Source organism: Phyllobates terribilis, unplaced genomic scaffold, assembly GCF_046119375.1.
Source record: "Phyllobates terribilis strain yellow unplaced genomic scaffold, ASM4611937v1 Scaffold_2__4_contigs__length_985480577, whole genome shotgun sequence".
Classification (NCBI taxonomy): Eukaryota; Metazoa; Chordata; class Amphibia; order Anura; family Dendrobatidae; genus Phyllobates; species Phyllobates terribilis.
The window spans coordinates 953,717,233-953,738,192 of NW_027362762.1; the positions used below are offsets into that span (position 1 = coordinate 953,717,233).

The following is a 20,960-nucleotide window of genomic DNA, read 5'->3' on the forward strand; positions in this document are numbered from 1 at the left end:
TGCGGCTCCTTCTGCTGCCAGAAGCCGGGAGATGAGCGGCTGCTCGCAGCAGAAGCATCCCGACCGGCGGAGCCGCTCCCCGGTCCTCCGTTCACACTTGCTGTCGGGAGATCAGCGGGCCAAACCGCTGATCTTCCGATGTTAGCCGCATGGAGGTCAGCGGCGCCGGTCGGGGTAGTTGTGCTGCTAGCGCCGCTCATCTCCCCGCTGCATCGCCGCTGACCTCCGTCCGCCAGATGAGCCGCTAACGGCCGCCATCTTTTTTCAGAAATACCGCGGCGCTGATTGGCCGCTGCCGGACCAATGAGCGACGTTGGATTTCCTGGACAGACAGACAGACAGAAAGACAGACAGACGGGATAAGACGATTATATATATACAGTACAGACCAAAAGTTTGGACACACCTTCTCATTTAAAGATTTTTCTGTATTTTCATGACTATGAAAATTGTACATTCACACTGAAGGCATCAAAACTATGAATTAACACATGTGGAATTATATACTTAACAAAAAAGTGTGAAACAACTGAAAATATGTCTTATATTCTAGGTTCTTCACAGTAGCCACCTTTTGCTTTGATGACTGCTTTACACACTCTTGGCATTCTCTTGATGAGCTTCAAGAGGTAGTCACCGGAAATGGTCTTCCAGCAATCTTGAAGGAGTTCCCAGAGATGCTTAGCACTTGTTGGCCCTTTTGCCTTCACTCTGCGGTCCAGCTCACCGCAAACCATCTCGATTGGGTTCAGGTCTGGTGACTGTGGAGGCCAGGTCATCTGGCGTAGCCCCCCATCACTCTCCTACTTGGTCAAATAGCCCTTACACAGCCTGGAGGTGTGTTTGGGGTCATTGTCCTGTTGAAAAATAAATGATGGTCCAACTAAACGCAACCCGGATGGAAAGCATGCCGCTGCAAGATGCTGTGGTAGCCATGCTGGTTCAGTATGCCTTCAATTTTGAGTAAATCCCCAACAGTGTCACCAGCAAAGCCCCCCCCACACCATCACACCTCCTCCTCCATGCTTCACGGTGGGAACCAGGCATGTAGAGTCCATCCGTTCACCTTTTCTGTGTTGCACAAAGACACGGTGGTTGGAGCCAAAGATCTCAAATTTGGACTCATCAGACCAAAGCACAGATTTCCACTGGTCTAATATCCATTCCTTGTGTTCTTTAGCCCAAACAAGTCTCTTCTGCTTGTTGCCTGTCCTTAGCAGTGGTTTCCTAGCAGCTATTTTACCATGAAGGCCAGCTGCACAAAGTCTCCTCTTAACAGTTGTTGTAGAGATGTGTCTGCTGGTAGAACTCTGTGTGGCATTGACCTGGTCTCTAATCTGAGCTGCTGTTAACCTGCGATTTCTGAGGCTGGTGACTCAGATAAACTTATCCTCAGAAGCAGAGGTGACTCTTGGTCTTCCTTTCCTGGGGCGGTCCTCATGTGAGCCAGTTTCTTTGTAGCTCTTGATGGTTTTTGCAACTGCACTTGGGGACACTTTCAAAGTTTTCCCAATTTTTCGGACTGACTGACCTTCATTTCTTAAAGTAATGATGGCCACTCATTTTTCTTTACTTAGCTGCTTTTTTCTTGCCATAATACAAATTCTAACAGTCTATTCATTAGGACTATCAGCTGTGTATCCACCAGACTTCTGCACAACACAACTGATGGTCCCAACCCCATTTATAAGGCAAGAAATCCCACTTATTAAACCTGACAGGGCACACCTGTGAAGTGGAAACCATTTCCGGTGACAACTTCTTGAAGCTCATCAAGAGAATGCCAAGAGTGTGCAAAGCAGTCATCAAAGCAAAAAGTGGCTACTTTGAAGAACCTAGAATATAAGACATATTTTCAGTTGTTTCACACTTTTTTGTTAAGTATATAATTCCACATGTGTTAATTCATAGTTTTGATGCCTTCAGTGTGAATGTACAATTTTCATAGTCATGAAAATACAGAAAAATCTTTAAATGAGAAGGTGTGTCCAAACTTTTGGTCTGTACTGTAGATTAGGAAGGAAGCGTACGAGGACGTCCTTGAGCCTAATTTTTTTTTTTTTTTTTAGAAAAGTGTCTAACATACAGGAACATCTCACTAAATTAGAATATCATCAAAAAGTTAATTTATTTCAGCTCTTCAATACAAAAAGTGAAACTCCTATATTGTATAGAGTCATTACACACAGAGGGATCTATTATATAGAGTCATTACACACAGAGGGATCGATTATATAGAGCCATTACACACAGAGTGATCTATTATATAGAGCCATTGCACACAGAGTGATCTATTATATAGAGTCATTACACACAGAGGGATCCATTATATAGAGTCATTACACACAGAGGGATCCATTATATAGAGTCATTACACACAGAGGGATCTATTATATAGAGTCATTACACACAGAGGGATCGATTATATAGAGCCATTACACACAGAGTGATCTATTATATAGAGCCATTGCACACAGAGTGATCTATTATATAGAGTCATTACACACAGAGGGATCTATTATATAGAGTCATTACACACAGAGGGATCCATTATATAGAGTCATTACACACAGAGGGATCTATTATATAGAGTCATTACACACAGAGGGATCTATTATATAGAGTCATTACACACAGAGGGATCTATTATATAGAGGCATTACACACAGAGGGATCTATTATATAGAGTCATTACACACAGAGGGGTCTATTCTATAGAGTCATTACACACAGAGGGATCTATTATATAGAGTCATTACACACAGAGGGATCTATTATATAGAGTCATTACACAGAGTGATCTGTTATATAGAGTCATTACACGCAGAGGGATCTATTATATAGAGTCATTACACGCAGAGGGATCTATTATATAGAGTCATTACACGCAGAGGGATCTATTATATAGAGTCATTACACGCAGAGGGATCTATTATATAGAGTCATTACACGCAGAGGGATCTATTATATAGAGTCATTACACACAGAGGGATCTATTATATAGAGTTATTACACGCAGAGGGATCTATTATATAGAGACATTACACGCAGAGGGATTTATTATATAGAGTCATTACACACAGAGGGATCTATTATATAGAGTCATTACACGCAGAGGGATCTTTTATATAGAGTCATTACACACAGAGGGATCTATTATATAGAGTCATTACACGCAGAGGGATCTATTATATAGAGTCATTACACACAGAGGGATCTATTATATAGAGTCATTACACGCAGAGGGATCTATTATATAGATTCATTACACGCAGAGGGATCTATTATATAGAGTCATTACACACAGAGGGATCTATTATATAGTCATTACACACAGAGGGATCTATTATATAGAGTCATTACACACAGAGGGATCTATTATATAGAGTCATTACACACAGAGGGATCTATTATATAGAGCCATTACACACAGAGGGATCTATTATATAGTCATTACACACAGAGGGATCTATTATATAGAGTCATTACACACAGAGCGATCTATTATATAGAGTCATTACACACAGAGGGATCTATTTCACGTGTTTATTTCTGATAATGTTGATGATTATGGCTTACAGTCAATGAAAACACAAAAGTCATTATCTCAGTAAATTAGAATACTTTATAACAACAGCTTAAAAAATGTTTTAAAATCCGAAATATTGGCCTACTGAAATGTCTGATCAGTAAATGCCTCAATACTTGGTTGCGGCTCCTTTTGCATCAATTACTGCATCAATGCGGCAATGTGGCACGGAGGGATCAGCCTGTGGCATGGAGGGATCAGCCTGTGGCACTGCTGAGGGGTTATGGAAGCCCAGGTGGCTTTGATAGCAGCCTTCAGCTCGTCTGCATTGTGGGGTCTGGGGTCTCATCTTCCTCTTGACAATACCCCATAGATTCTCTATAATAGATTCTCTATGGGGTTAAGGTCAGGCGAGTTTGCGGCCAATCAAGCACAGTGATACTGTTGTGTGTAAACCAGGTATTGGTACTTTTGGCCGTGTGGACAGGGGCCAAGTCCTGCTGGAGAAGGACATTTCCATCTCCAAAAAGCTTGTCGGCAGAGGGAAGCATGAGGTGCTGTAAAATGTCCTGGTAGACGCTGTGCTGACTTTGGTCTTGATAAAACACAGTGGACCTCCACCAGCAGATGACATGGCCCCCCAAACCATTACTGATTGTGGAAACTTCACACTAGACCTCCAGCAGCTTGGATTGTGGCCTCTCCACTCTTCCTGCAGACTCTGGGACCTTGTGGAGTGTGTCAATGACTGCCTTCTGGACATCTGTCAAGTCAGCAGTCTTCCCCATGATTGTGGAGCCTACTGAAACAGACTAAGGGACCTTTTTAAACGCTTAGGAAACCTTTACCGGTGTTTTTTGTTAATTATTTTAATTTACTGAGATAATGACTTTTGTGTTTTCATTGGCAGTAAGCCATAATCATCAACATTAACAGAAATAAACACGTGAAATAGATCCCTCTGCATGTAATGACTCTATATAATAGATCCCTCTGTGTGTAATGACTCTATATAATAGATCCCTCTGTGTGTAATGACTCTATATAATAGATCCCTCTGTGTGTAATGACTCTATATAATAGATCCCTCTGTGTGTAATGACTCTATATAATAGATCCCTCTGTGTGTAATGACTCTATATAATAGATCCCTCTGTGTGTAATAACTCTATATAATAGATCCCTCTGTGTGTAATGACTCTATATAATAGATCCCTCTGTGTGTAATGACTCTATATAATAGATCACTCTGTGTGTAATGACTCTATATAATAGATCCCTCTGTGTGTAATGACTCTATATAATAGATCCCTCTGTGTGTAATGACTCTATATAATAGATCCCTCTGTGTGTAATGACTCTATATAATAGATCCCTCTGTGTGTAATGACTCTATATAATAGATCCCTCTGCGTGTAATGACTCTATATAATATAGGAGGTTCACTTTTTGTATTGAAGAACTGAAATAAATTAACTTTTTAATGATATTCCAATTTAGTGAGATGCACCTGTATTTCCATAACTTTTATTCTCCTTGATTTCAAACAGTTCTTATAACATTAATAGGGGTGAATGGATAGGCTGCATTCTTAGTGAGGTCACTGCTCTCTAGTGAATGGATAGGCTGCATTCTCAGTGATGTCACCGCTCTCTAGTGAATGGATAGGCTGCATTCTCAGTGATGTCACTGCTCTCTAGTGAATGGATAGGCTGCATTCTTAGTGAGGTCACCGCTCTCTAGTGATTGGATAGGCTGCATTTTCCATAATGTCAATAGTTTCTATTGAATACATTGTATATTCTTGTTCTTTATGTAGCCATTATCAGCTAAATGCTCTAATACTAAATCTATATCTATCTAAAATAATATAGCTGTGGATTATAAAGACGGCAACAGAAGCTCAACTCACCATCGATAACATGTATTATACATTTCTATGACTGATTCAATAGTATTATGATTGTCCAATCTGTATTTGTTCTGAATATATTGTGTTTATTCTTGGTAAATGTCTACAGGAGAAAACTTTCCACCAAGTCTAAAAAATGGAGATCCATATTCAACATTGGCCGGTCTGGAACTGAATCCAAATCTAAACTGAGCCGTAATGGAAGTGTGTTTGTCAGAGGGCAGAAAGAAATGGGCGGTAGGTCTATATGAAGAGGTCGTTGTATCTTTATATATAAATAAATTTTTACAATTAATCAATATGCTCTGAACTATTTTTCTGTTTATGTAATAAGTATAAAATTCGGTGACAAACTAAATCCCCTGCATAGACATAGCATCATTATCCAATTCTGTTTCACTGTAGCCGCCACTAGAGGGAGCTCACTGCTTACTATACATACATTGACTAACTAGTATATAGTGAGCTCCCTCTAGTGGTGGCCTCATGTAGAAATAGTTTTATTTTTGTATCTCTGTCTATGCAGGGATTTGGAGCTCTAACTGTAATAAAGGTATTTCAAGAAATAATTTAGTGCCGTATATTGGACCAATTTAGATGCAAAATGGAAACAATAGGTTTACTTTAACTTCTTGTTGCAAATATATGTCCTACACTCCTCAATATTGAAATTACAAACACCTAGAATAAAAAGTTAAAGTTGCATAATAATGGAAATCACAGGATGGAGAAGTTACTGATCAACAAATGATGAAAAAATGGAAGCAAATTATTCAAAACATGGAGATTTCTTCAGTCTGGAGTCTGAGCCGTGGGCAGAAATCCTGGCACTTCCAGCCTCGGTTGCTATCTCTGAGATTATTAATGGTCATCTGAGGAAGGTTCTGCCACTGAATGCACTTGGGCAAATTATCAAGATCCTCTGCTGGCAGCTCCTGTGTAATCACCAACCAATGGCATCCCAGATGTTCTCGATGGGAGACAAGTCTGGAGACCATGGTATAACACGCTTAGGCCGCGCAGGTTGCTCACAGTAGTACAAGCAACCTGTGGCCTGGTTTACTTGTTTTAAAAAATGGCTCCTGGGACACTTTAGAGAAATGGCTGCACCACTAGTTCCACCACCAAATCAATGTAACGCCGAGCAGTTAGTGGACCTGGAATGAAGACCAGAGGGGTCTGGTTACCGTACATTATGCCATCCGCCACCAAAATCCAGGAGTAGGACTGGTGTGATATTCCCTCGTGAATGCTTCTTCATGGCTTTGCCCGCATGGTCTTCCGAACCAATCTGTGAATGTCATTGCTTCCAAAACAAAAGCAGGACTCACTGAAGAGGATAGACCTCCATTGCAGCCTCCATTGCAGTCTTCTTGTACACCACATTTGAGACTAGTGGTGTGAGATGAATAGTTGGACGTCTGGCTCGTAGTTCGATGTCATGAAAATGCCTTCGGATGGTCTATACTAAACCTGATTGACGCCTCAGGTTTAGTATCTGACATCCAATTTCACTGTAATACAGAATGGATCACTATGCGCCATTCTTCAATTCTGGACAGCGCCATTATGTTTCTCATTATTTTGTGCCGTTTCCAAACCGTGAAGTATACAAATATTTTGAGTAAAGACGTTTTCTTTCCAGATTTATAACATTGAATATCTCTCTCCGCAGATAAAGCCACCATCCGACCGGCTAAGAGCATGGACTCCTTGTGCTCATTACCCACAGAAGGTCAGTAAGACTCCCTGTATACGAGCCGGCAGTTTCTTACGCCGGTCAAGAGCTCATCAATCACTTCCAGCAATGGAGAAAAATAATATTTACAAGTTGTGCCAGTCAGTGCCGCGCTCCGATCACAATCACTGAGAATTATTGTCACTCTGCGGGTGATTTGCGCTGCCTGGAGAGGTGGTCGCCTGTCCCACCAGTCATGTAGAGGATTTGTTACTTTGTAATCCATATTCCTGTCCTCGCAGCAGGCGTTGATTTACTGTGCATTATAAACATGTATGAGTGCAAGCAAAAAAGCAGGACGGAAGTCTCCAGCACCGTCACATGGATTAATACTACTGCATAGTACTATTAGATAGACCTGCGCCTGCATTTGTATATCATCTATCTATCTATGTATCTGCCCATTGCCTAATTTTCAGATTTGAGTGTGCCCACCAGCCATGACAAGGCAACCTTTTTCTGGAGAGACCATTTCTATCAGATTTGACTCTCCTAGGCCAAAAGCCTATAAATATTAAGGGAAGGTAGGATCCAGCAATAATTACAAGCAACCATAGTCTGATGGGAGGAACTTTGCCAAGTAAGGGGGTAGTCAGGGTTAGGGTCCCAACAATGAAAGCCTTGTTGTGGCTTGTGGGCACACACAAATTTGCTAATTTGTATGCTAAGTACTCCAATTTTGTAAGTACAGTCTATTTGGCAGGAATGCAGTTTACATTTTGTATACTCCAATGTTTGCATATATTTTGGCGCACACAGTGGCTGCTGCGATCTTTGGTTTGTGCTTTTTGCAGTCACGTTGTCTAGTGAATGGTTAGGCTGCATTCTCAGTGATGTCACCGCTCTCTAGTGAATAGGTAGGCTGCATTCTCAGTGATGTCACCGCTCTCTAGTGAATGGATAGGCTGCATTCTCAGTGATGTCACCGCTCTCTAGTGAATGGATAGGCTGCATTCTCAGTGATGTCACCGCTCTCTAGTGAATGGATAGGCTGCATTCTCAGTGATGTCACCGCTCTCTAGTGAATGGATAGGCTGCATTCTCAGTGATGTCACCGCTCTCTAGTGAATGGATAGGCTGCATTCTCAGTGATGTCACCGCTCTCTAGTGAATGGATAGGCTGCATTCTCAGTGATGTCACCGCTCTCTAGTGAATAGATAGGCTGCATTCTCAGTGATGTCACCGCTCTCTAGTGAATGGATAGGCTGCATTCTCAGTGATGTCACCGCTCTCTAGTGAATGGATAGGCTGCATTCTCAGTGATGTCACCGCTCTCTAGTGAATGGATAGGCTGCATTCTCAGTGATGTCACTGCTCTCTAGTGAATGGATAGGCTGCATTCTCAGTGATGTCACCTCTCTCTAGTGAATGGATAGGCTGCATTCTCAGTGATGTCACTGCTCTCTAGTGAATGGATAGGCTGCATTCTCAGTGATGTCACCGCTCTCTAGTGAATGGATAGGCTGCATTCTCAGTGATGTTACCGCTCTCTAGTGAATGGATAGGCTGCATTCTCAGTGATGTCACCGCTCTCTAGTGAATGGATAGGCTGCATTCTCAGTGATGTCACCTCTCTCTAGTGAATGGATAGGCTGCATTCTCAGTGATGTCACCGCTCTCTAGTGAATGGATAGGCTGCATTCTCAGTGATGTCACCGCTCTCTAGTGAATGGATAGGCTGCATTCTCAGTGATGTCACCTCTCTCTAGTGAATGGATAGGCTGCATTCTCAGTGATGTCACTGCTCTCTAGTGAATGGATAGGCTGCATTCTCAGTGATGTCACCGCTCTCTAGTGAATGGATAGGCTGCATTCTCAGTGATGTCACCGCTCTCTAGTGAATGGATAGGCTGCATTCTCAGTGATGTCACCGCTCTCTAGTGAATGGATAGGCTGCATTCTCAGTGATGTCACCGCTCTCTAGTGATTGGATAGGCTGCATTCTCAGTGATGTCACCGCTCTCTAGTGAATGGATAGGCTGCATTCTCAGTGATGTCACCGCTCTCTAGTGAATGGATAGGCTGCATTCTCAGTGATGTCACCGCTCTCTAGTGAATGGATAGGCTGCATTCTCAGTGATGTCACCGCTCTCTAGTGAATGGATAGGCTGCATTCTCAGTGATGTCACCGCTCTCTAGTGAATGGATAGGCGGCATTCTCAGTGATGTCACCGCTCTAGTGAATGGATAGGCTGCATTCTCAGTGATGTCACCGCTCTCTAGTGAATGGATAGGCGGCATTCTCAGTGATGTCACCGCTCTCTAGTGAATGGATAGGCTGCATTCTCAGTGATGTCACCGCTCTCTAGTGAATGGATAGGCGGCATTCTCAGTGATGTCACCGCTCTCTAGTGAATGGATAGGCTGCATTCTCAGTGATGTCACCGCTCTCTAGTGAATGGATAGGCTGCATTCTCAGTGATGTCACCGCTCTCTAGTGAATGGATAGGCGGCATTCTCAGTGATGTCACCGCTCTAGTGAATGGATAGGCTGCATTCTCAGTGATGTCACCGCTCTCTAGTGAATGGATAGGCGGCATTCTCAGTGATGTCACCGCTCTCTAGTGAATGGATAGGCTACATTCTCAGTGATGTCCCCGCTGTCTAGTGAATGGATAGGCTGCATTCTCAGTCATGTCACCGCTCTCTTTCTAGATCTGTATCTATCAGTTGGACACCTATGAATCAGAACTTGAACTTATGATCCCATTGCTTTCTGTGATGGGACAACACTTGCTTAGTAACTCATCCAATAATGACATGATTTAGTATATATTACAATATTATTATAATTATTCTACTATAATGAGGGTAAATGGTCAGAATGGGTATAAAAAAAATCCACTTTTTTACTTTTTTTTCTTCAAGGTGAAGATGAGAAAGCGGGCCGATTCAAGAGACCTGTGGGCTCCGGAGGCTTCTTTATTCCAGTCCTCAGGTCTCGAGCTACAGGGTCTGGTAGCGCTTATGATGTAAGCAAGCAAGACAGTGAATGGGACAGCGAAGAAGCCATTGGTGCTACAGGAGGGTCTTCCCAAGACAAAACTACACCCAAGACTCCTCTGCTGAAACCCCCACCTGAACAGATGAAAGTATTCCGGATCGGCGATGACCTGGACAATGAGCAAAACTCTCCTAAAGGAAGGAAGATGTTTTATACTTCAAGTGAAGGACCCACAAAATCTGGTTTTCCCGGCAGTCTGTTTCCTTTGGAAGCCTCACCCAGACACCAACGTAAAGCTCTCAACATCTCAGAACCGTTTGCCGTCTCAGTTCCTCTACGTGTCTCTGCAGTCATCAGTGCCAATAGTACTCCTTGCAGAGCCAATTCCAAGGAACGCCATCTTCTCTCCAGCTTGGAGGAGCTTCCTCTGCTAGAGCCAGATGCGGGTCCCAAATCCCCAGGTGCAGACTCTATTACCAAACTTAAATTAGGACCTGGATCTCCAGATGTGGCTGAACCAGTTAGAATGCATGAGCCAAGGAGACCATGTCTTAAAGATCTTAGCCCAGATTTGTTTGAAGGTAATTCTGGATTGTTAGTTATGTCTTTCCATATCTTCTTCTACCTGGGTCTCAGTAGCATGTACAGATGTGTCCTTCCTTACCATTCCTCGTGGTTCAGCATTTCCCAAGATTAGTGTCAAGAGATGAACAGCTATGGAAAAAACATGATTTTGTGATACTCTGTTTGGAGATGTTTATGCCATATGTGTCTATATGTGAACATCCAGTGAGTGTGATATGAAGTATACCTTGTAAAGGGTTTTTGCTGGCATGTTGCGATATTGTATTGGTGTGTATCATGAGGCGAGGTAAGGATGGACACATTGGCACATCATTGCGATCATCGTCTCCAACCCTTTTTATTTTTGTCTTTTTACTACAGTTCCTCAAAGATAATCCATGTTGTCATAATTATTTTTTCCAATAAGTAATATTTGTGTTTTGTTCTTGCAGAAGATGATCGAACCCTGACCCTCAAGGAAATATTACTGGAAATGTCCCAATTACCAGACATACTGCCCAGCTCGACCGCAGACAGGAGGCCGATTGAACACACGTTTGTGTCCATCAATGAGCTACCTGTAGTCAAAGATTTGGAGCCGAATAAACCGGAACCTGTCAATTCACCTGTCGAAGAGAAGACTCGTGATCTACATGATCTGTTCTTGAATGACCATGTATGTGCTAATGTGTTTGAGCAGATTGTGACTGAATTGGGAGTCTTAAACTAGGTTGGACATTGAAATACATTTTATAGCCGTGAGATTGTCTACACTCTAGAGCAAGTCCACTACAAAGTGCACATGTAAGTGCATGGGTAGTATGCACTACCTCTCCTCTCTGACATTAGTACAAGGATATCTTACTGGGGCAACCAATTTAAGACCCTTTATTGGTGTTTTTCATTGTTGTGTTAGATGTAGGTCCCCTTTTCTGCCTTAAGAGGAGGCCATTGTCCATGGCATCTAGGCAGAGAATGACGACCTGGCCACGTATGCTCTGGGCTCTCTGCGTTCTGCTTCCTATAAGTTATCATGTGGAATAGTGTTGAGGAGATACCTAGAAATCTTCAATGTATACGAATATCTGAGTATAAAGATGGGAATACACTCTTAATAAGTTTTACTTTTTATTGTGTTTGCCAAGTTTTAATCTTATGTTTTCGTGTATTTTCTTTTTTAAGGATGATGACTCCTCCATCAATCTTCTGGACCCCCTTTGGTCAAATATCCAACAAGAGCTGAAGATTACCGAGTCCGAGGAAGACCTTTCTACCCATTCAGAAAGTACCATGGATCCAAAGAGAAGTTCGCCACCTCTTACTGCAACTAATCTTCAAGTAGAATCAGATGGTGTCACTGATGTCTTATCTTGTCTTCCTACGGACTTAAATTCGGAATCTGTAGATGATGATGGCATGGGAAAGGATGCAAAATCTCAGGATAGCCTCATTCCTTCTGTTACAAATAAACTGGAAAGTAGCAGCACTCTACCTCAAGAGTCCCAGGAAAGCACAATGCAGGATCAACCAGTTATCGATCACCCACCTTCAAAGTTGCCGACTCTTCGAAGCTCGGCAAAACTGATTCCTGATAAGTCAGACAAAGAGGATACAAGTATAGAAGAAGTAACGAAAAAGGAATGTGGCAAAAAGTTGGAAATGAATGTGGATCTAGAAAAAGTTGAAAATTCAGAAGATAAGGTTGATGAAAGAAAGTCAAGCGAGTCTTTGGACAATGATGACTATGAACTTGAGGTGGAAAGTGTTCACACATTCGAGCTTGAAGAATTTTGGGAAGATCACCACTGGGTAACAAGTCCACTACATTCTCCAAAATTAAAGAACTTTCTTGAGAAGGCACCAGCAATAGCACCAAAAAGGAGAGGAACCACAGGAGAATTGTACAAAAGGCCAGAGTTCACTCGAAGTTTATCTCTGGACAGTAAAGACACAAGGGCGAGTCAGTGGACCATGAAGGTTGCTGAAATGAAAGCAGATGGAGGTTCATATATAAGATCAAGGAATGATCAAATATTCAATCGAAACATGCAGAGAGAACCAAGACGTTGCCAAGTGATATCTAATGTTCCCGAGGTGCCGGTGATTGGAAATAAGAGTGATTGCTGCTCTATTAATAATGAAACGAGTCCATATTTGAAATCTATGGTAAATTTGTCATGGGTAAGGGATGGTGCACACCTAAGCTCTACCATACCCTTAAATGAGTTGGATAATTTGCCAAATGCCCAGGATGTTCAAATGCCACCTAAGGTTTGTAATCAGATTGGCTCAATCGAAAACAGTATTGGTAATGACAAAGAAGTCTCAGAAAAATCAAAAACACGGCCATCATCTTTGACCTTAGACGCTACCTCTACATCAGGAGCAACTATTTTTACTTTTGAAAATTCAACCCCTCCTGATTATATAGTGCCAAAGAGTCAACAGATTCACCAGTCAAGTACAGTGACAACGATAGCTCTGTATGACCAGTCCAAAAGTCTAAATGAGAAGTCATCCTTACCTAGTCAAAGTACGGACGTGGACTATACATCAACAAATCACCATCCAATGAGTCGGCGCAATTCTGCTCCTGTGAGTGTATCTGCAGTTAGGGCATCATTCATGATAAAAATGTGTCAAGCCAAAGCAGTGCCAGTTATACCACCGAAAGTTCAGTACACTCAAATACCACAACCTTTGCAGACAGTAAATGCTGAGTCTGAAGTTCCAGATCTGGAGAAAAAAGATGTAGTGAGTCAACCTGACCAGAGACCAAAGCAGCCTCTTCCACCATTGACTGGACATAACGACATTCCAAAGAGTCCAAAAACCGAGGTCAAACCTGTAGAAGAGAAGGAAAACAATGACCCAATTACTGTAGATAATTCCCATCATTCCGGTTTGAACTCATCCACAGATATCAATCATAGCAATATTCAAGATGCTCCAGTCCTCCGTAGGAAGCGGACTTCCGATGGGGAAGCTGCAGGAGATACACCGTTGTCATCCAAAATGGAACGATCTTCTGGACTTTCGAGGTCTTCATTTCGGGCGAGATCTGGAAGACCTCAGAGTCTAATCCTGTTCAGCCCACCTTTTCCCATTATGGATCACCCTGCCATTGACTCAAAAATTCTTCTGAGTCCTATTAAGAGCCAAACTCAAGCAAACCAAGAATCCACGGGTGAGAACCAAAGAACGCCGGATGGGGTTATACTCAGGAATAAGATGACAATCCCCAAAAATGGTCAAAGACTTGAGACATCCACAAGTTGTTTTTACCAACCCCAAAGGAGATCTGTCATCCTGGACAGTCGGAGTGGAAGGCAAATTGAGTGACATCTTCAATGAAGGTTCTAATTTCAATGTGGAAGGACTTAAATGTTCGATGCAAAAAAAAGTTTTTCGATGTAAAAACTTCTTTTGGTGATTTTGCATTCTCTTTTTACTATTTACTTCCCTTTCTCTAAATATTAACAATAATATATAGCTGCAGTGCAGTTCACGTGATCAGACTAATCGATATGTAAAATACTACAAGGCGGTCACTGTATACGTAGCATGCTTTTCCAAAAAGTTCCTATCTGTCTCCAAAGCACTTTGAAAAAAATCATGCAAAATGTAAATTCCTCTCAACCTAAACAAAAGGTGGAAACTGCATCTTCTCACTCACAATCAAGGTGACCATATTGTAGACATGTGAATTTTTGAAGAAGGCAGACATCTTATTTTTGAAATATTTAATTATTATTATTTTTTTTTTTTTAAGTAAAATGACTTTATTTCTAAGGATGTTGTATATGATTATAATGATAAGCTTTTAAAGCCACCGGCTCAGCTGTCTCAGATTATGCTTTCCTCAAGAGGATTTTTTTTTTTTTTGCTACATTACCTGAGATATATAATTATTCCTGATTAGTGGGAGTGATGGAGTCTGAAGAAGATCTTTGCCTAGAGGTGGCCATACAGTAGTCAATTGTACGGCCAACTTGATAACTTGTGTGTCTGTCGTCACCAATGGACGGAACGGATGTTGGACTTGTTATCATTTTTCCAGTACTTGATGTCCCACTTAGCAGCCACGCCAAACAATGACAATTGTTCGTGTAACTGAGATTTGTAGATTGTTTTCTGATAAGAGTCCGATTGATAATAAAGCATTAGAAAAATCATCTAAATTTATAGTTTTGGTGATTATGCAAGTTTTGCTAAATATTTTGTCTTGTTTCCCTTGTGTGGTTCATATCGGTAACTCACAAAGTAGATGTACTTGTAAGTGTAGAGATACACCTTCTTTATATCCCAAGAAAACTTATACTATCAGTTCTTGCTTATAATTTTGTTCATAAGGGAAGATTTTACAACTGACCATTAATTATACCTTCTACCATCTAAGTACAAGGATACAACTACTATAATACTGCCATCTATGTTCAATAATATATCTAGCATAACACTGCCTCCTATGTACAAGAAGATTACCAGTATTAGATTCCATAAAACTGCCCCTTACAGATTAGATCTATTAAGTATAACACTGCCCCTTGTGGCCAAGAATATAACTAATATAATATTGCCCAATGTACAAAAATAAAGCTACTATAATGTTTCCCCTATGAACAACAATATAACTACTATAATACTGACCCCTATGTATAAGACTAGAACTGCTATAATACTGCTCCCTATGTACAAGAATAAAACTACTATAATACTGCCCCTATGTACAAGAATATAACTACTATAATACTGCCCCCTATGTACAAGAATATAACTACTATAATACTGCCCCCTATGTACAAGAATATAACTACTATAATACTGTCCTCTATGTACAAGAATATAACTACTATAATACTGCTCCTATGTACAAGAATATAACTACTATAATACTGCTCCTATGTACAAGAATATAACTACTATAATACTGCCCCTATGTATAAGAATATAACTACTATAATACTGCCCCTATGTACAAGAATATAACTACTATAATACTGCTCCTATGTACAAGAATATAACTACTATAATACTGCCCCCTATGTACAAGAATATAACTACTATAATACTGCTCCTATGTACAAGAATATAACTACTATAATACTGCTCCTATGTACAAGAATATAACTACTATAATACTGCCCCTATGTACAAGAATAAAGGAGTATAACATAGTACATTTACGAGTAAATCGTTTTGATGTTTGAGTAACTGAACATACAACAACAAACCAAGATATTTAGCAAAGGCTGCTTTATAACATACGTAATCACTAAACCCTAAATCTTAGTTACCTTTGCTGGGAAGGTATTTTACATTTGATTTTCCCAATATAAACCCATCGGAGGAGTGATATTTGCTGACAACTTCATATATTGTAATTTACTAGAAATTGCATCAAACAGTTGTCAGACATGGAGGTGGGGAGGAGTGTATTATACTGTATGTACACAGTAAGCGGTCTTTGTATTTGTGATGTATCTACGCCGTGTCCCTGAAATGTATAATAATAATATAAATAACAAGAATATAAGTAAATATATATAAGAGGAGATGGGGCTGTGAAGAAGACCCCACGACTGGACCAGACGACTTGCAAACAGCGGTGCTAATTTGATTGTATTTTTTTCTCGCATTCAGATAAAACTGGAATCTGTGGATGAATCTCCTGGTGAGGGGTATATGCAAACATTGATGGGGACCTCGGCCCTGCCCTCTGCACCCAGAGGCTCGTCTGGGCATTTTAAGCTGAGCTGTGCCCTCTGGTGGCTAAACTTCAGTTGTGGTTTGCAATTTTTTTTATCCTGTTATCTCAGTCCAGTTTTTATTGCAGTTTGGTCTGGAAAATAAAAAATTTTATACAGAAAAAAATGGTCGTCTCCATTACAATTTGTAAAAAAATTAAATGAATGGATTAAGAGCGTTAACCACAGGCACAGAGCGTTAACCACAGGCACAGAGCGTTAACCACAGGCACAGCGCGTTAACCACAGGCACAGCGCGTTAACCACAGGCGCACAGCGTTAACCACAGGCGCACAGCGTTAACCACAGGCGCACAGCGTTAACCACAGGCGCACAGCGTTAACCACAGGCACAGAGCGTTAACCACAGGCACAGAGCATTAACCACAGGCACAGAGCATTAACCACAGGCGCACAGCGTTAACCACAGGCACAGAGCGTTAACCACAGGCACAGAGCGTTAACCACAGGCGCACAGCGTTAACCACAGGCGCACAGCGTTAACCACAGGCACAGAGCGTTAACCACAGGCACAGAGCGTTAACCACAGGCACAGAGCGTTAACCACAGGCACAGAGCATTCACCACAGGCACAGAGCGTTCACCACAGGCACAGAGCGTTCACCACAGGCACAGAGCGTTAACCACAGGCGCACAGCGTTAACCACAGGCACAGAGCGTTAACCACAGGCACAGAGCGTTAACCACAGGCACAGCGCGTTAACCACAGGCACAGCGCGTTAACCACAGGCACAGCGCGTTAACCACAGGCACAGCGCGTTAACCACAGGCACAGATCATTCGCCACAGGCACAGAGCGTTAACCACAGGCACAGAGCGTTAACCACAGGCACAGAGCGTTAACCACAGGTACAGAGGGTTAACCACAGGCGCAGAGGGTTAACCACAGGTACAGAGGGTTAACCACAGGCGCAGAGGGTTAATCACAGGCACAGCGTTAACCACAGGCTCAGATCATTCGCCACAGGCACAGAGCATTCGCCACAGGCACAGAGCGTTAACCACAGAGCATTCGCCACAGGCACAGAGCATTAACCACAGGCACAGAGCGTTAACCACAGGCACAGAGCGTTAACCACAGGTACAGAGCATTAACCACAGGCACAGATCATTCGCCACAGGCGCAGAGGGTTAATCACAGGCACAGCGTTAACCACAGGCACAGAGCGTTAACCACAGAGCATTCGCCACAGGCACAGGGCATTCGCCACAGGCACAGAGCGTTAACCACAGGCTCAGATCATTCGTCACAGGCACAGAGCATTAACCACAGGCACAGAGCGTTAACCACAGGCACAGAGCGTTAACCACAGGCACAGCCTTAACCACAGGCACAGATCTTTCGCCACAGGCACAGAGTATTAACCACAAGCACAGAGCGTTAACCACAGGCACAGAGCGTTAATCACAGGCACAGAGCGTTAACCACAGGCACAGAGCATTCGCCACAGGCACAGAGCGTTAACCACAGGCACAGAGCGTTAACCTCAGGCACAGAGCATTAACCACAGGCACAGAGCATTCGCCACAGGCACAGAGCATTCGCCACAGGCACAGAGCATTCGCCACAGGCACAGAGCGTTAACCACAGGCACAGAGGGTTAACCACAGGCACAGAGCGTTAACCACAGGCACAGATCATTCGCCACAGGCACAGAGCGTTAACCACAGGCACAGAGCGTTAACCACAGGCACAGAGCATTCGCCACAGGCACAGAGCATTAACCACAGGCACAGAGCATTAACCACAGGCACAGAGCATTAACCACAGGCACAGAGCATTCGCCACAGGCACAGAGCATTCGCCACAGGCACAGAGCGTTAACCACAGGCACAGATCATTCGCCACAGGCACAGAGCGTTAACCACAGGCACAGAGCATTAACCACAGGCACAGATCATTCGCCACAGGCACAGAGCATTAACCACAGGCACAGAGTATTAACCACAGGCACAGAGGGTTAACCACAGGCATAGAGCGTTAACCACAGGCACAGAGCATTCGCCACAGAGCATTCGCCACAGGCACAGAGCGTTAACCACAGAGCATTCGCCACAGGCACAGAGCGTTAACCACAGAGCATTCGCCACAGGCACAGAGCGTTAACCACAGAGCATTCGCCACAGGCACAGAGCATTAACCACAGGTATAGAGCATTCGCCACAGGCACAGAGCATTAACCACAGGCACAGATCATTCACCACAGGCGCAGAGGGTTAATCACAGGCACAGCGTTAACCACAGGCACAGAGCATTTGTCACAGGCACAGAGCGTTAACCACAGAGCATTAACCACAGGCACAGATCATTCGCCACAGGCACAGAGTGTTAACCACAGGCACAGAGCATTTGTCACAGGCTCAGATCATTCGTCACAGGCACAGAGGGTTAACCACAGGCACAGAGCGTTAACCACAGGCACAGAGCATTAACCACAGGCACATAGCATTAACAACAGGCACAGCTCATTCGCCACAGGCACAGAGGGTTAACCACAGGCACAGAGCATTAACCACAGGCACAGAGCATTCGCCACAGAGCATTCGCCACAGGCACAGAGCGTTAACCACAGGTACAGAGCATTAACCACAGGCACAGAGCATTAACCACAGGCACAGAGTGTTAACCACAGGCACATATCATTCGCCACAGGCACAGAGCGTTAACCACAGGCACAGAGCATTAACCACAGGCACAGATTATTCGCCACAGGTACAGAGGGTTAACCACAGGCACAGAGCATTAACCACAGGCACAGAGCATTCGCCACAGGCACAGAGGGTTAACCACAGGCACAGAGCGTTAACCACAGGCACAGAGCGTTAACCACAGGCACAGAGCGTTAACCACAGGCACAGAGCGTTAACCACAGGCACAGACCATTAACCACAGGCACAGAGCGTTAACCACAGGCACAGAGCGTTAACCACAGGCACAGAGCGTTAACCACAGGCACAGAGCGTTAACCACAGGCACAGAGCATTCGCCACAGGCACAGCGTTAACCACAGGCACAGAGCATTAACCACAGGCACAGAGCATTAACCACAGGCACAGAGCATTAACCACAGGCACAGAGCGTTAACCACAGGCACAGAGCGTTAACCACAGGCACAGAGCGTTGACCACAGGCACAGAGCGTTGACCACAGGCACAGAGCGTTAACCACAGGCACAGAGCGTTAACCACAGGCACAGAGCGTTAACCACAGGCACAGAGCGTTAACCACAGGCACAGCATTAACCACAGGCACAGAGCGTTAACCACAGGCACAGCGTTAACCACAGGCACAGATCATTCGCCACAGGCACAGAGCGTTAACCACAGGCACAGAGCATTAACCACAGGCACAGAGCGTTAACCACAGGCACAGATCATTCGCCACAGGCACAGAGTATTAACCACAGGCACAGAGCATTCGCCACAGGCACAGAGTGTTAACCACAGGCACAGAGCATTAACCACAGGCACAGAGCATTAACCACAGGCACAGAGCGTTAACCACAGGCACAGCGTTAACCACAAGCACAGAGCGTTAACCACAGGCACAGAGCGTTAACCACAGGCACAGAGCGTTGACCACAGGCACAGAGCGTTGACCACAGGCACAGAGCGTTGACCACAGGCACAGAGCGTTAACCACAGGCACAGCGTTAACCACAGGCACAGCGTTAACCACAGGCATAGAGCGTTAACCACAGGCACAGCATTAACCACAGGCACAGAGCGTTAACCACAGGCACAGAGCGTTAACCACAGGCACAGAGCGTTAACCACAGGCACAGAGCGTTAACCACAGGCACAGAGCGTTAACCACAGGCACAGAGCGTTGACCACAGGCACAGAGCGTTGACCACAGGCACAGAGCGTTGACCACAGGCACAGAGCGTTGACCACAGGCACAGAGCGTTGACCACAGGCACAGAGCGTTGACCACAGGCACAGAGCGTTGACCACAGGCACAGAGCGTTGACCACAGGCACAGAGCGTTGACCACAGGCACAGAGCGTTGACCACAGGCACAGAGCGTTAACCACAGGCACAGAGCGTTAACCACAGGCACAGCGTTAACCACAGGCACAGAGCGTTAACCACAGGCACAGCATTAACCACAGGCACAGAGCGTTAACCACAGGCACAGCGTTAACCACAGGCACAGATCATTCGCCACAGGCACAGAGCGTTAACCACAGGCACAGAGCATTAACCACAGGCACAGAGCATTAACCACAGCCACAGAGCGTTAACCACAGGCACAGAGCGTTAACCACAGGCACAGCGTTAACCACAGGCACAGAGCATTCGCCACAGGCACAGAGCATTAACCACAGGCACAGAGCATTAACCACAGGCACAGAGCATTCGCCACAGGCACAGAGCATTAACCACAGGCACAGAGCATTAACCACAGGCACAGAGCATTAATCACAGGCACAGAGCGTTAACCACAGGCACAGAGCATTCGCCACAGGCACAGAGCATTCGCCACAGGCACAGAGCATTAA

The 20,960-nt window shown here is 43.8% G+C and overlaps 1 protein-coding gene across 2 annotated transcripts in view; it reads left to right on the top strand.

The window, feature by feature from the left end:
• Nucleotides 1–16,562, top strand: part of ARHGAP31 (Rho GTPase activating protein 31) — a 203,220-nt gene extending 186,658 nt beyond the window's left edge. Inside the window, exons 8-12 of one of the 2 annotated variants that reach the window (XM_073668582.1) lie at nt 5,551–5,678; nt 7,117–7,176; nt 10,049–10,585; nt 11,141–11,364; nt 11,871–16,562. In XM_073668582.1, the coding sequence (XP_073524683.1) occupies nt 5,551–5,678; nt 7,117–7,176; nt 10,049–10,585; nt 11,141–11,364; nt 11,871–14,030 (3,109 nt within the window). In that variant the 3' untranslated portion in view covers nt 14,031–16,562. Of the gene's footprint in view, nt 1–5,550; nt 5,679–7,116; nt 7,177–10,048; nt 10,706–11,140; nt 11,365–11,870 lie in introns of both variants that reach the window. The other variant, XM_073668581.1, reaches the window with a different exon arrangement.
• The last annotated feature ends 4,398 nt before the right edge of the window (nt 16,563–20,960 follow it).